This window comes from Martes martes (assembly GCF_963455335.1).
Source record: "Martes martes genome assembly, chromosome: 18".
In the NCBI taxonomy this organism is placed as follows: Eukaryota; Metazoa; Chordata; class Mammalia; order Carnivora; family Mustelidae; genus Martes; species Martes martes.
The window spans coordinates 13,432,762-13,444,966 of NC_137906.1; the positions used below are offsets into that span (position 1 = coordinate 13,432,762).

The 12,205-nt window shown below is 54.8% G+C and overlaps 1 protein-coding gene across 1 annotated transcript in view; it reads left to right on the forward strand.

Annotated features, from left to right (window-relative positions):
* Positions 1-1,172: 1,172 nt before the first annotated feature.
* The window catches only part of CARD11 (caspase recruitment domain family member 11), a gene marked incomplete at its 5' end in the record, with an annotated part of 110,524 nt that continues 99,491 nt past the window's right edge, over positions 1,173-12,205 (forward strand). The window contains 4 exon segments of the mRNA XM_080830705.1: positions 1,173-1,190; positions 1,192-1,287; positions 1,290-1,352; positions 1,354-1,390. Of these exon segments, the coding sequence (XP_080686831.1) occupies positions 1,173-1,190; positions 1,192-1,287; positions 1,290-1,352; positions 1,354-1,390 (214 nt within the window).

A 12,205-nucleotide genomic window follows, 5' to 3' on the forward strand; every position in this document is an offset into this window, starting at 1 on the left:
TCTCGATCACAGTCTCGAATACGCTCCACAGAAAGCAAGCCTGTGTTCCTTCGTCCCCAGTGCACACGCATCCCCACCACCGCGCCCCCCAAGATGGCCTGGATGTCCAATTCTCCCGCGCTCCGACCACACGCCGTGATTGATTTTTCTCTCGCTTAATGTGTTAATACATCAAATGCCTTGCGCTCTGGTAGCTCAAGGGACTTTTCTCAGAGAACTTACAACATGAAATGGGAAGGCGTGTCCTCTAGCTATTACAGGGGTAAATGAAAAGAGTGGCAGAAGGGGGAGAAGGATGGCGAACTGAGGCAGAATGGGGGGGGCTGGGGGAACAGGGGTGCCTCAGCCGGGAGAGAAGGGTCCGAGAATATCAGGCTGTGTCCAGTTCAGCCAGATTTTTGGGTTCATGATTCAGATAAAGCCTCAGGCAGGATCTTCCCATCCATACAGTGAGGATCAAGGACCGCCACCCCCCGCCCCTCCCCCGCCCCACCCCGCCCCAGGGCCTATGGCCATAGCTGCTGCCAAGAGTGCATTATTATAAACGTGGACATCTGGAAAGCACAATTTCTCTTATGGGGTCATTCAGCAGAACTTTGAGAGCACTAGTGGGCGTGGGTGTCCTGGGCCCAGGACAGTGGGGGGGGGGGGTGGGAGGCACAGGTAGGGTCTTTGGCCATGAAGTGTCCAGGATTGGCACATGCCAGGCAAGCCCAGGGCAGTTTCCAGAACAGAGGCTGAGGGTGAGGAGAGGTTGGGGCTTGGGCGGGTAGGGGATGACAAGACTATAGGATTCCTAGCTTCCCACTCCCTTGGGGGAAAAGCCTCCCACCAAATCACAAGGAGGAGGCCTGGAAGTTCTTCAGAATGTGCCCAATTCCTGTAAAAGGACAGCTGCCTACACCCCGACCCGGAGCTGGAGAAGGGGGCATCCCTGCCTGAGGCACCCCCTAGGTCCTCCCCAGGTCCCCTGAGCCAAGGCAGTAGGACTGGGAGGTCTGAACTGCAGCCCCAGGACCCACCTGCTCTCCCCTCCACTCTCCTCCCCTCTGCTCCCCAGGGACCAAGGACCCAAACCCCGCCCCACCCCCTCTTCCTTATCTCTTTCTAACCTTTTGCATTTTTTAGTCTCATTTCCTGTCGGGTTTTGCATTTCCCTCCCCTGCCAGCCTATGACACACTTTCTCTCCTTTTCTTCTCTCTTTCACCTCCTCTGGCCACGGGACTCTGGCCAGGGCTGCGCGTAGCCCCCTCCCCGCCCTGCAGCCCCTGGGCCGGCGGCACCCTTTAACCGACAGCCGGAGGGCCGGGGCCCAGGGGGAAGCCGGCGGCCTGCGCGGAGGAGGCGGAGGAGGCGGCCAATGCGGCTGGTGGAGCATGAGCGCCCCAGGTAGGCAGGGCGGACGCGGGGGTGGGGGGCATGGGGCGCGACTAGGGGGCGCAGAGTGGGGAATGCCTCCGCCGCAGGGGGCACCGTCTGGGGGGGGGGTGCTGCCGGGGAGAAGATACACGGGGGTGGGACGGCGTGAGGGAGGAGCCACAATGCATCCGGGCCCAGGAGGGGTGCGGCGGGAAGATGGGGGGCTGGGCTGAGGGGGACGGTGCCGGGGGTGGGGTGCGGTCGCTGTGGGGGCACACCTGGGGAGAGCACACGCGGGGTGGGAGCGTCGTGAGAGGTCTGGGATGACTTGCCCTCCTTGCCCTTGAGCTGGACCCCCATCTATCTCTCTCCCCCTCCCTTTCTCTACCTCACTCTCCATGTGGTATCCCCCCCTCCACCGCTACCCCAGCCCTTCCAGTCCTGATTAGTCCCACTTTCCACCTCCCTGTGCCCCCTCCATGGCTCTCTGGGACAGTCTGTCTCCCTGTGTCTCCACCTGGCAGAGTCCCCACACCCCTCTCAGAAGAAAGGGATGAACCTGGGAGTGAGTCCGGGGAGCAGGTCCCCAGAGTGGTCCCTGGCAGTGGCCTGGCAGGGTGCCCCTCCATGCACCTGCCCCACAGAGAGGAAAAGAACCTTTTCTAACACCTGAAAGGACAGGAAGTTTCCATACCACAGCGAGGCCTGACTCAGAGGCTCCCGAGAAGGTGGGGCCCCTGGGTGCAGAGGGGGAAGGATGGCCTCCCCCGTGGGGAGTGTATGAGAAGGGGACAGGAGGGGCTCCAGTTCCCAGCAAAGCCAGGAGGAGGTCCTGGTGACCCCAGCCTGCAGTTCCCTTCCCTGGATGGAGGACCAGGGAGGACCACCCCAGCACAGGGTTAGGCAGAAAGCGCCCCCCACCCCCCACCAAGCTCTCCCGCGCCCTGGGGCATGGGGAGGGAAGGTGAATTCTCTGTGGCTTCAGAGCTCAGAACAAAGTTGGAGAGGCCACAGAGAGACTAGTAGGCTGTAGGGAAACAGCCTTCCCAGTTGCACTTGCCCTGCAGGAACGAAGAGGTTTGTCTAAGCTAGGAGCCCCCCAGCACCAGCCCTGGAGTGGGTCAGCAGGGGGCCATTTGCTTACACCTGGACTTGGACCAAACTGACCTCTGTGCCTGGACCGCCCTGAGAGCCTTTGATTTGCAATTCCAAAAATTTGTCCTGACATTTACAACTCTCTTGAAGCTACAAGGTTATCAACCTTCTAGAAAGGGAAAACATGTTGGTCAGTCCCTTGACAATTACTGAGTGCCTACCGTGTGTGTAATGTTCCCTGGCAGTCCTGGGGGCCATGGATTCATGCAGCGACTGGAATTTAGTGAAAATTCTCCTCTTCTGTCCTTTCCCTGCATATCCACTCCTGTCCACCCCCGAGGAAGCCATAAAGAAATGCTGGTCCCACCGTGGGCCAGGAGTTCTCTGAGGCCAGAGGGAGCCTGGCACCGAGCCTTGCCACACTCCAGCAACAAAGATTATATCAGCACTGGCATCAAAAAGGAAGGCTTCTGGCCCCACCAATCCAGTCTTGAGTCAGCACACAAATGATCCTTGATGGGATGTTTTTCTTAATGGTGGTAAAATACACGTAATGTGAAATTTACCTTCTCCACTGCTGTTGCCGTGTCCAGAAATTTCTCGTCTCCCCACTCTGAGACTCTGTTCCCATTCAGCTCTAACCCCCACACCCTCCCCCGGTTCCTGGCATCCATCCTGCTTTCTGTCTCTGTGAGCCTGATTCCTCCAGGGACCTCCCATAAGGGGGTTCCTGCGGCATTTGTCTTTCTGTGGCTGGCTTGTTGCAGTGAATGCGATGTCCTCCAGGCTTACCCACGCTGTAGCAAGGCATCTGAATTGCCTTCCTCTCCAAGGCTGTTGTATTCCATGGTGTCAACGCTCTTGGCTTTGTTTTATCCATTCATTCTTGGTGAGATCTTTTAAAATGACTGTGGACCTAACTGTTCATTGAAACGTCACAGCCCTTGTTTGAATCAGGCAGTGGGCACTGTCTAGGGGGGTGCTGCCCTGGGCGTCGTGGGGGACACACTGAAGGGAAGTGAGACCCAGATGTCCTCGCCCTAAGTAGTTTGTGCTGAGCGTACTGAGACTCAAACAAGATGGAACAGAATTGAGGGGAGGGAGGACTGTGGGCGGTAAGGCTGCGACATGGTAGGTGGGCGTGCTCAGAGGACATGGGGTCTGGTAGAAGGTTCCAGGCTGAGACAGCACTCCCGGGACGAGATCCTGGCCTCTTCTTTACTTTCCTCCTAGTGTTTCTCCATCCTTTGGAGAGACCATTTGCTTCCCAGGACTGAAGGGCTGTGTGTCTGGTGCGCCAGGGCGGAGGGGAAGGACGGGGTCAGGGGCAGGGGCGGTGAAGGATGAAGACGGCTCTTCTTAGCATCTCACATGGAAGACGAGCTCGTGTCCTGATGTTCAGATGACGGCGATGAAGAGGAACGTTGGAGGATCCTCAGAGCTCCTTAAGTCGGTTTTAAGGCCGTCTTCCACTCTCTGCTCAGCCTTGAAGGCAGTGCGCCCTGATGATGGGGACAGGGCGTGACGTCTCATCTGTGCTCTGCCTGTGACCTTGGATGGGCCATCGCGTCAGCTTCTGGGAGTCATTTCTCCCCAGTGAAACCCGGATGTTCATACTGATTATTCTCAGGATTGTCGGTTACACCAAGCATAAAATGAGAAAACACGAATTGTGACAAATGACCACCTTTGCGAGTATTACTGAGATCTGGGGGAGGAGGAGAGGTGGGACAGTGCGGTCCAGACTTTCCCACTCAGCCCAGCTGGGTGGACTCCGTCACTCAGCTTCCTTGTGCACAAGCGCCGTCCTCCAGGCAATTGTGTGGACATTCTTCAGTATGCCATCGGCCTAGAAAACATTTGCATCAATTTAAATATAGGAACAGAGAGAAAAGGGAAAGACAACTTTCCAGGAAGCCCCTTAAAAATGCTTTTCTCCAGGGCACCTCAGTGGCTCAGTCATTAAGCATCTGCCTTAGGCTCGGGTCGTGATCCCGGGGTCCTGGGATCGAGCCCTGCTTTGGGCTCCCTGCTCGGCGGGAAGCCTGCTTCCTCCTCTCCTTCTCCCCCTGCTTGTGTTCCCTCTCTTGCTGTGTCTCTCTCTGTCAAATAAATAAACAAAATCTTTTTTAAAAAATGCTTTTCTTCTAAGATTAGTTTCCCAGATGCCAGTCCTGACGTGGGCCAGCCCTCGCAGGAGAAACACTCTGGGCATCATCCCCTGACCTCTTGGCGAGCTCCTCCTGCTCTGTGGATCAGTGGTTTTAATGTTCTCAGGAGGGTAACCTTTTTTGGTCACGATCTGTTCAGGTCTCTGAGATTATCATGGCCGCTGTCACGCTTGTGTTCGGGTGTCCATGGCCCAGTGCAAAGGAGTCATAGGGGTTGTGTTCCCACCTTCCCGAACTTGTGTGCTTTCTCCGTGGTCCAGCCCCATGGTCGGGCTCCCCCAGACACATGTACTGTGTCACAGCTCCCCACACAGCTGGGGGGGGGGGTCATTCCCCAATGGATGATGGTCCTCACTTGTGGCTGAGCCCAAGGGAGGGGTGCACAGACTCCACACCCCAAAAGAGGGCTCCCTCCTCCCCATTGGTTTCTCTTTCAAGGGTACAGACTTCCTTCCTGCCCCACTCCCACTCAGGAATGAGCAGTCCTCGGACACACATGCGGCAGTGACAAGGTGGGGCCTGACACACTTCTGTCCCATATCCCACCACACCCCCCCCCCCCAGATCCTGGTGGTGCCGCAGGCAACACTCATCACCCTTGGCTTTCTCCAGTCACTGCCACCCACCCCTGGTGCTGGCCCTGTCCATAAGGAGGAAAGATCCTTGAGTGGGAAGACTGTGGTCTTGGGGCCAGACAGAAGGGGCGTGCACCCTGGCTCTGCAGAGTGCTAGCTGGGTGCCCTCAGCACACTCAGGAGAGTCACCATGGCCCCAAGCCTCAATTGCCTCTGTGTAAAATGCGTATAAAAATACCAACCCTAGGGGTGCCTGGGTGGCTCAGTGGGTTAAAACCTCTGCCTTCGGCTCAGGTCATGATCTCAGGGTCCTGGGATCGAGCCCCACATCAGGCTCTCTGCTCAGCGGGGAGCCTGCTTCCCCCTCTCTCTCTGCCTGCTGCTCTGCCTACTCGTGATCTCTGTCTGTCAAATAAATAAATAAAATCTTTAAAAAAAAATACCAACCCTTAATTAACGTAGACCTCAGTGTCTCTAAATGAAGGTGTCCGGGGACTTCTTTTAAAGTCATACTTCTGACTTGGTTCCTTGGGGTGGAGGTGGGGAGTGGGAGGTAGGACAGAGTGAGGAGTTAAACACGAAACCGTATGTACCACAGCGCTCTCTTCTAATTCACACACACACACACATACACACACACACACACAAATCAACGAGATGGAGGAATTGGCACACTTTCTCTGTGACGGTCCAGAGAGTAAATATTTTAGGCTTTTCAAGCCAGACGGTCGCTGTGGAAACTGCTCAGCTCTGGTCTTGCAGCATGAGAGCAGCGGGCATGAGCGAGTGTGGCCAGATCGGGCCAAGGGCACAAAACAGGGCACGCAGGATTCACGCCTGACCATAATTTGCCAAATCCAGAATGGGGGAACCTAGCCCATGAGGAAAATTCTTTTTTTTTTTTTTTTGTTTAAAGATTTTATTTATTTATTTGAGAGAGAGAGAGCACGAGCGGCAGGGAGCAACAGAGGGAGAGAGAGAAGCAGGCTCCATGCTGAGCGGGGAGACCCACACGGGGCTCGATCCCAGGAATGCTGAGATCATGACCTTAGCCAAATTCAGATGCTTAACCGACTGAGCCACCCAGGCACCCCAAGAGAAAAAGTCTTAAAGGACCTGAGCAAACAGTATGAACATACCAGTCAACGCGCTTCCTTTCTAATGAAATGCATGCGAAGTCATATGGCAGGGGCGTACCAGTTTCCACGTTGTGGCTTTGACAATATTTACCAACAGGATAAGTGCATAAACCCTCTGGCCCAAGAATCCCGCTTCTAAGAATTTATCTCACAGATGGAGTGTTTCTGCGCGCCAATGTCCGCTGTAGCATCATCACAAGAAAAAGTTCGAAGCCACACCAGTGTGCCCCAGGAGTGAAGTCCATCCAATACCATGGAATTCTGTGAGGCCATTAATGGGCCAGGCAGGACTCTAGGGGACATCCGAGGAGTTTCTGGAAAAAACTCTAACACATATAAGAAACTGCTCTGGTCTGGACCTTGGGGAGAGCGGCTTGGTATTTATTTTGTGTTTTGTAGGATTTATTTTGTGTCCTTGTCCCTCTTTATGTTTCTTTTTTTTACCAAGAGCATCTGTTATCTTTATGATCAAGAAAACAACAACGTAGGGGTGCTCGGGTGGCTTGGTTGGCATCTGCCTTCGGCTCGAGCCCCGATCTCAGGGTTCTGGGATCGAGCCCCGTGTCGGGCTCCCTGCCCAGCAGGGAGTCTGCTTCTCCCTCTCCCTTTTTCCCCTCCCCCTTGCTCATGCATGCACGCATGTGCTCTCTTTCTCAAATTAAATTTAAAAAAAAGAAAACAATATAAAGTAAGGTTAGGAAGCATGTCTAGGTTCATTCCCATCCACTGTTGCTGCCGTCCTAGCTGCCCTGGGTCCACCTTCCAGCTCGCCCCCCTGCCCAAAGAACCTGACTTCTGATCTCAGTGGCATCGCAGTAAGAAAAATCCCAGGACCTCAGCGCTCCCGTTGAAAGACAAGACATGCGTCTGACCTGCACGGCCGCTGAGTGTGTCCATCCACCCGTGTAGCCAAGCACCCAGGTGGAGACACAGGTCCCTTCCAGGCCCCTGGGGTCGGGGAGTGTCTGGATCCCCTGCTCTGCCGCTCACCCCCCACCTGCTTTGCCTGCCCTTGGGTGTCACATAAATGGAACCACAGGGCACGTTCCCTTCTGTCCCCCGCCTGAGACCCCCTCGTTGGCACCGTGTGCTGCCGCACTGGGGTTGTGGGACCCGCGCCGTACGAACATACCACGCTTTCTTTACCATCTCCTGCTGGGAAACATCTGCGTGTTTGCACTTAGGGGCTCTTACGATAAAGGCGCAGTGGACATTCTTGCGGAAGTCTGAGTAGCAAGGACCCATTCTTTTTTTTTTTTTAAATCTAAAGGCGCACAGAAGCCCCACGCCAGCATTACTGAACGTCAGTTAATTATATTTTAGCGGATGAACATTGGAATGAAATATAGCCGTGACTTACCGACATTAGTACTTCCTTCCTGGCCTCTGAGTAAGGATTATGGGATTCACTGAAGGTTCCTAAGAAGAAATGGTCTTTTCTTTTCTTTTTTTTAAGGGATTCAAGTATAGTTGGTTCAGGGCGACATATTCAGTTGAGTAGTAGGGATACATCACTCGGCCGTCCCAGGCTCCAGGCCCCGATTCTCAGGTGCTTTTTGAAGCCCGAATGTTAACCATCACTCCTGAGGTGCCGTAGCCCATGGTCATCCCTGTTTGTGGACGAAGAGACAGGTGCAGAGAGATCCCCTGTTCCCAGGGATGTTCTCCCGGTGGGCCTCTTGGGAAGTTTCTGTTTCATGGCTTCTATATTCGGGGAGGTTTTAGGTCTCAGAGGAAAGTGACTCCAAGTAGGGAACCCCCCCCCGACTACAGCAGAGCACGGGGATCCGCAGGGAACGGACCTATGTTTCTCCCTCAGTGTCATATAGAACCTTGACACTGTATTGTGTCTTTCTTAACAAACTTTAAAATACACTTTTTAAGCCCAACCTTCTCTATCTTATGGCAGAGTCACACAAACAGGCCCTCCTGCCCTGAGCCGGCGGCCACCCTCCCTCCTGGGTCTGGGCACGTGGCCACTCCCCACCCTCTTCCCCCTGCATGGGTCCCGGGGCCAGTTGCATCTGTCCAGAGGATCCCTGCCCCCCAGCACCCTTGCTCTCCTCCATCATCCACGTCTCCCCTCTCCCAAGGATCATGGCCATCTGCCTACAGATAGACTGCGGCTCTACCAGGCTTTAAAGAAAAGAGCAGCCCCCCACCCCTCAGCTTTCCTGGCCGCTCGCGGCTCCCAGCAGGCCTGGCTCTGGCCGGCTTCGCACCGGTCCCCCAGTGGGACTAGGCTGTTTCAGAATCCACTGGAGCAGAATCCCACAGTGGGGACTTACTGTCTCAGTCCGGGAGGCTGGACGTCCCCGAAGAATGTGTGGCCAGGGCTGAGGTCTCCGAAGGCCCCTCTCCGGGGCGGGTGGACGGCCGCCTTTCCCTCTCGTGCGTTTGCTGCTAAGACTCCGTGTGTGTTCCCTTTCCTCCTCTGACGGAGACACCGGTTGTGCCAGATTGCTTTAACTTAACTTAAATCAGCTTCCTTTAACTTAACCACCTCTTCGCAGGCCTTATCGCCGACAACAGGTCCCGGGGCTGGAGCTTCAGTTTATGAACGCGGGGGATGCGATTTAGGCCATCAGCTTTCGAGCAGGTCTCTCTGGAAAGGTTGTCTACACTGTCTGTCCCCCACTCCTCCGCTGCCCTCCGTCTGGGCCCCAGCACTCAGTTTTAATAGTTCTCATCAAGGTCACGGATGGCCCCCAGACAGCTTAGTCCAGGGGTCCATTCTTAGTCCTCCCACCACCTGACCCTGGCCTCATTTGACCGTCCTCTCCGTCCTCTTCAGAACACGGCATGGGTCCCGCCGCACTGACCACTCCTTCCTACTTCTCTTTTCTGGTTCCTCTGTAACCCCCGACCTCAGGGTCAGAGTGCCTGGGGCCTCTTCTCCCCGTGCTCACCTTCCCCGGGTGCCCCCAATCTCACGACAGCCAGGTCTCTGTCTGCTGCTCAGGCCCCCTCCTGAGCTCTAGAGGCTAACAGCCGACAGTCTCAGCTTGACCTGGACACGGAGCAGATCCAGAATTTCACGACCCTACCAGGTGCCCAGGCTTAACCACCTCCTAGAGGCTCTGGATTCCTCTCTCAGAAACAGCAATGCGTGCCCTGCTCAGCGCGGAAGTCCACCTGCTCCGGCGAGGTCGTGGAGAACGCCCTTCTTACGCCTCGGCGGTGCATCTGTTTGGGGCCTCGCTCCCCCAGCAGGTGGAGAATGGCGTGGGGTGTTGGAGACACCGCCCGACTCAGCAAGGCGGGGGGGGGGGGGGGACTCGGAGTCTGGGCCACGAACCCATTGCGCAGTCTTGGCCAAGTCCCTTCTGCCGTCTGGGCTCAGTCTCCTCCGACGCGACGCAGTTACACAGGACTCGGGACGGCACGCGAGGTCCTTCTCGAAGGCCAGTCCTTGCAGCTAGTGATGGCTTGCATGAGAAGGACCAAGCGCGGTGGAAGGGTTCTGTGCTCGATTGCCCACGTCTGCTGTGGGTGTAAAACTGAAAACTGAAGCCGGGTGCCCCCGATGAGTCATCTGCGCACTTGCTTGTCAGAACCAGGAACGCTCAGAGCCTTCAAAATCCGTGATCGCTCCGTGACCTTGAGCAAATCACCTCACTGTCCCAAGATTTTTGCTTCTTTACGAGCAAGAGGGAGATAAATAACCTCTGCCTCCCTACCACCCAAAAATTGCTCCGGGGAGCCTATGAGATAGCCGGTGAAAAATCGCTTTGGAAATTACAAAATGTTATATAAATGTGAGGTTTTATGGTTATTAATTGACCTCTCCAGTCCGTAATTCTTGGTAGCCATGCCTTCCTCGGGAACATCTCCCTGGGCTTTGCTTTTCTTTTCTCCCGCTCTGGCAAGACTATGCCATTTGGATTTCCCTAATGATGACGAGGAAGGGAGTGACCATAATATTGGGCGTGGGGCATGATCTTTTGAGCTCTGAAGATCGCGACATCTTTAATGCCAGGGCAGGTGGCTTTCTCTGGGACCTCGCAGGTGGTCAGGGGTGAGCCATTGTGTCTCCAACCATGGTCTGCCCCCCCCCGCCCCCACTTTGTGATGCTTCTGCACAACAGGTGGGGAACAAAAATCTTCCCGAAGTAAATTTTTGTCTCCCTTCAGGGTTCATCCTTAGGACCCAAATTCTGGAGTTAAACTAATTCTCCCTTTGGGCAGTCGGGAGAGGTTGGTCCTGTGGCCGAGCCCAGCTCTGGCTCATTTCCAGAGTGGGCATCCATGGAGGAATCCTTATCCATCCATTCTGTCACCAGGTAAAAACTTCCCTGTCCCCAAATCCACACGTCTCCCTTCTTTCACCTTGAACGTTGTTAATGCCCTGTGTTTTCCGTGAAAATCCCAAACAAGAGTCCCCATTTGTAGCCTCCTGTATGCATGAACTTTTCCCTCAGACCCAGGGGAGCCATCTGTTCTTACATTATTTGGTTTAAGCGAAGCTTTGGGGCATTTCTTCTTGCCAGTGGTGTATTCTGAGTTGGATTCATTGGCCGGGCTCTTATTTATTAGCGAGTATGTTTTATTGTAATTCATTTCCTTCTGGCTTCATTCTCCGGCCTTTGTCATGAACAATGTTTGGTGTGGTGTGAAATGAGCAGCATTCACAACTTTTCAAAGACATAAAGGGTCTTTTTTTTCTGGGTTGATTTCTTTCTTTTCTTTCTTTCTTTCTTTCTTTCTTTTTTTTTTTTTTTTTGGTTAGTGTCAGAAAAATAAAGGACTTGTGTTTCCTGTAGGCCTGGAAACAGTGAATCAGATTTTTGTTTTGTTTCAAACCTGAAAATCTCAGGCAGGCGTTGAAAGTCTCTGGACAGAGCTGAACGTCGTGTTTAAGGGCTCGGGGTGGTGCCCCTTCCCAACGGGCCGTTCCACAGGACAGGGGGTGGCTACCCACAGAGACTGATTTGAGCAGGACCAGAAGAGTAGCCTGAGTCAAACCGCGGCTGGGGTAGAGTGGGTCCTGACACTTCCTCCCTCGCCTTTCCTGTCCCGAGGGACATTTTTGTGATTCAACACCTGGTTGTTATTCACAGAAGAAAGAGTATACGTGGAAGGTGTGGGCTCTGCCTCCCACCAGACACGAGACCTTGAATGGATCCCCAAACATCTCTGCACTTCTCCTCTTCTGTAATGTGGGGGTCACAGCAGTATTAGGCAAGATGCCGTCCCCTGAGTGCCCAGCACCTGCAGCGGGCTCGTCACTCGGGGAGACACACGGGAAGGGACACGTGCACATTCATGGTACAGGGGTATGCTGCTTGTTAGCACGGGAACCTAGAGTGAGCTCCAGAAGGGCTCCTGTCCAATCTAGAATTTATCGAGAACAGTTTACTCCTCTACCCGATCCCCCGTACCTGAACCCCCCATTACTACCATTATCCATTTACCCATCCCTCTCACACATGCCCAGTGTGCACCAGCCATGGGCTCCTTGCTAGGTGCTAAGGATAAAAGGAGGGCAAGCTGGCATCCCGGCCCCAACCGGCCTGTAGTATGGTGAAGAGACAGGTGAGGGAGCACCTGGGGCTGCCCGAGGAATTTAGAAAGACTTCCCAGGGCCGATCGAAGCTGAACGGAGTCTGGGAGCATAACAAGGCTTTTGCCTGCAGAGAACCAGCCTATGCTAAAGCCATGGAGGGGCGGTAAGCGTCAGGCTCAGACAGGAAGATGGGGAGGAATCTGGGCAGAGGGAGGAGAGGCCACTGAGAGCCGTGGGCTGCCGTGCCAAGGAGGCAGATGCTGTCCTGTGGGCGAGAGCCGGCCGCTGGAGGGTTCTGAGCAGGAGCCACGAGCCAGGATGGATGTGCAGGTTCGAAAGATCACGAGTGGCAGCAAGGG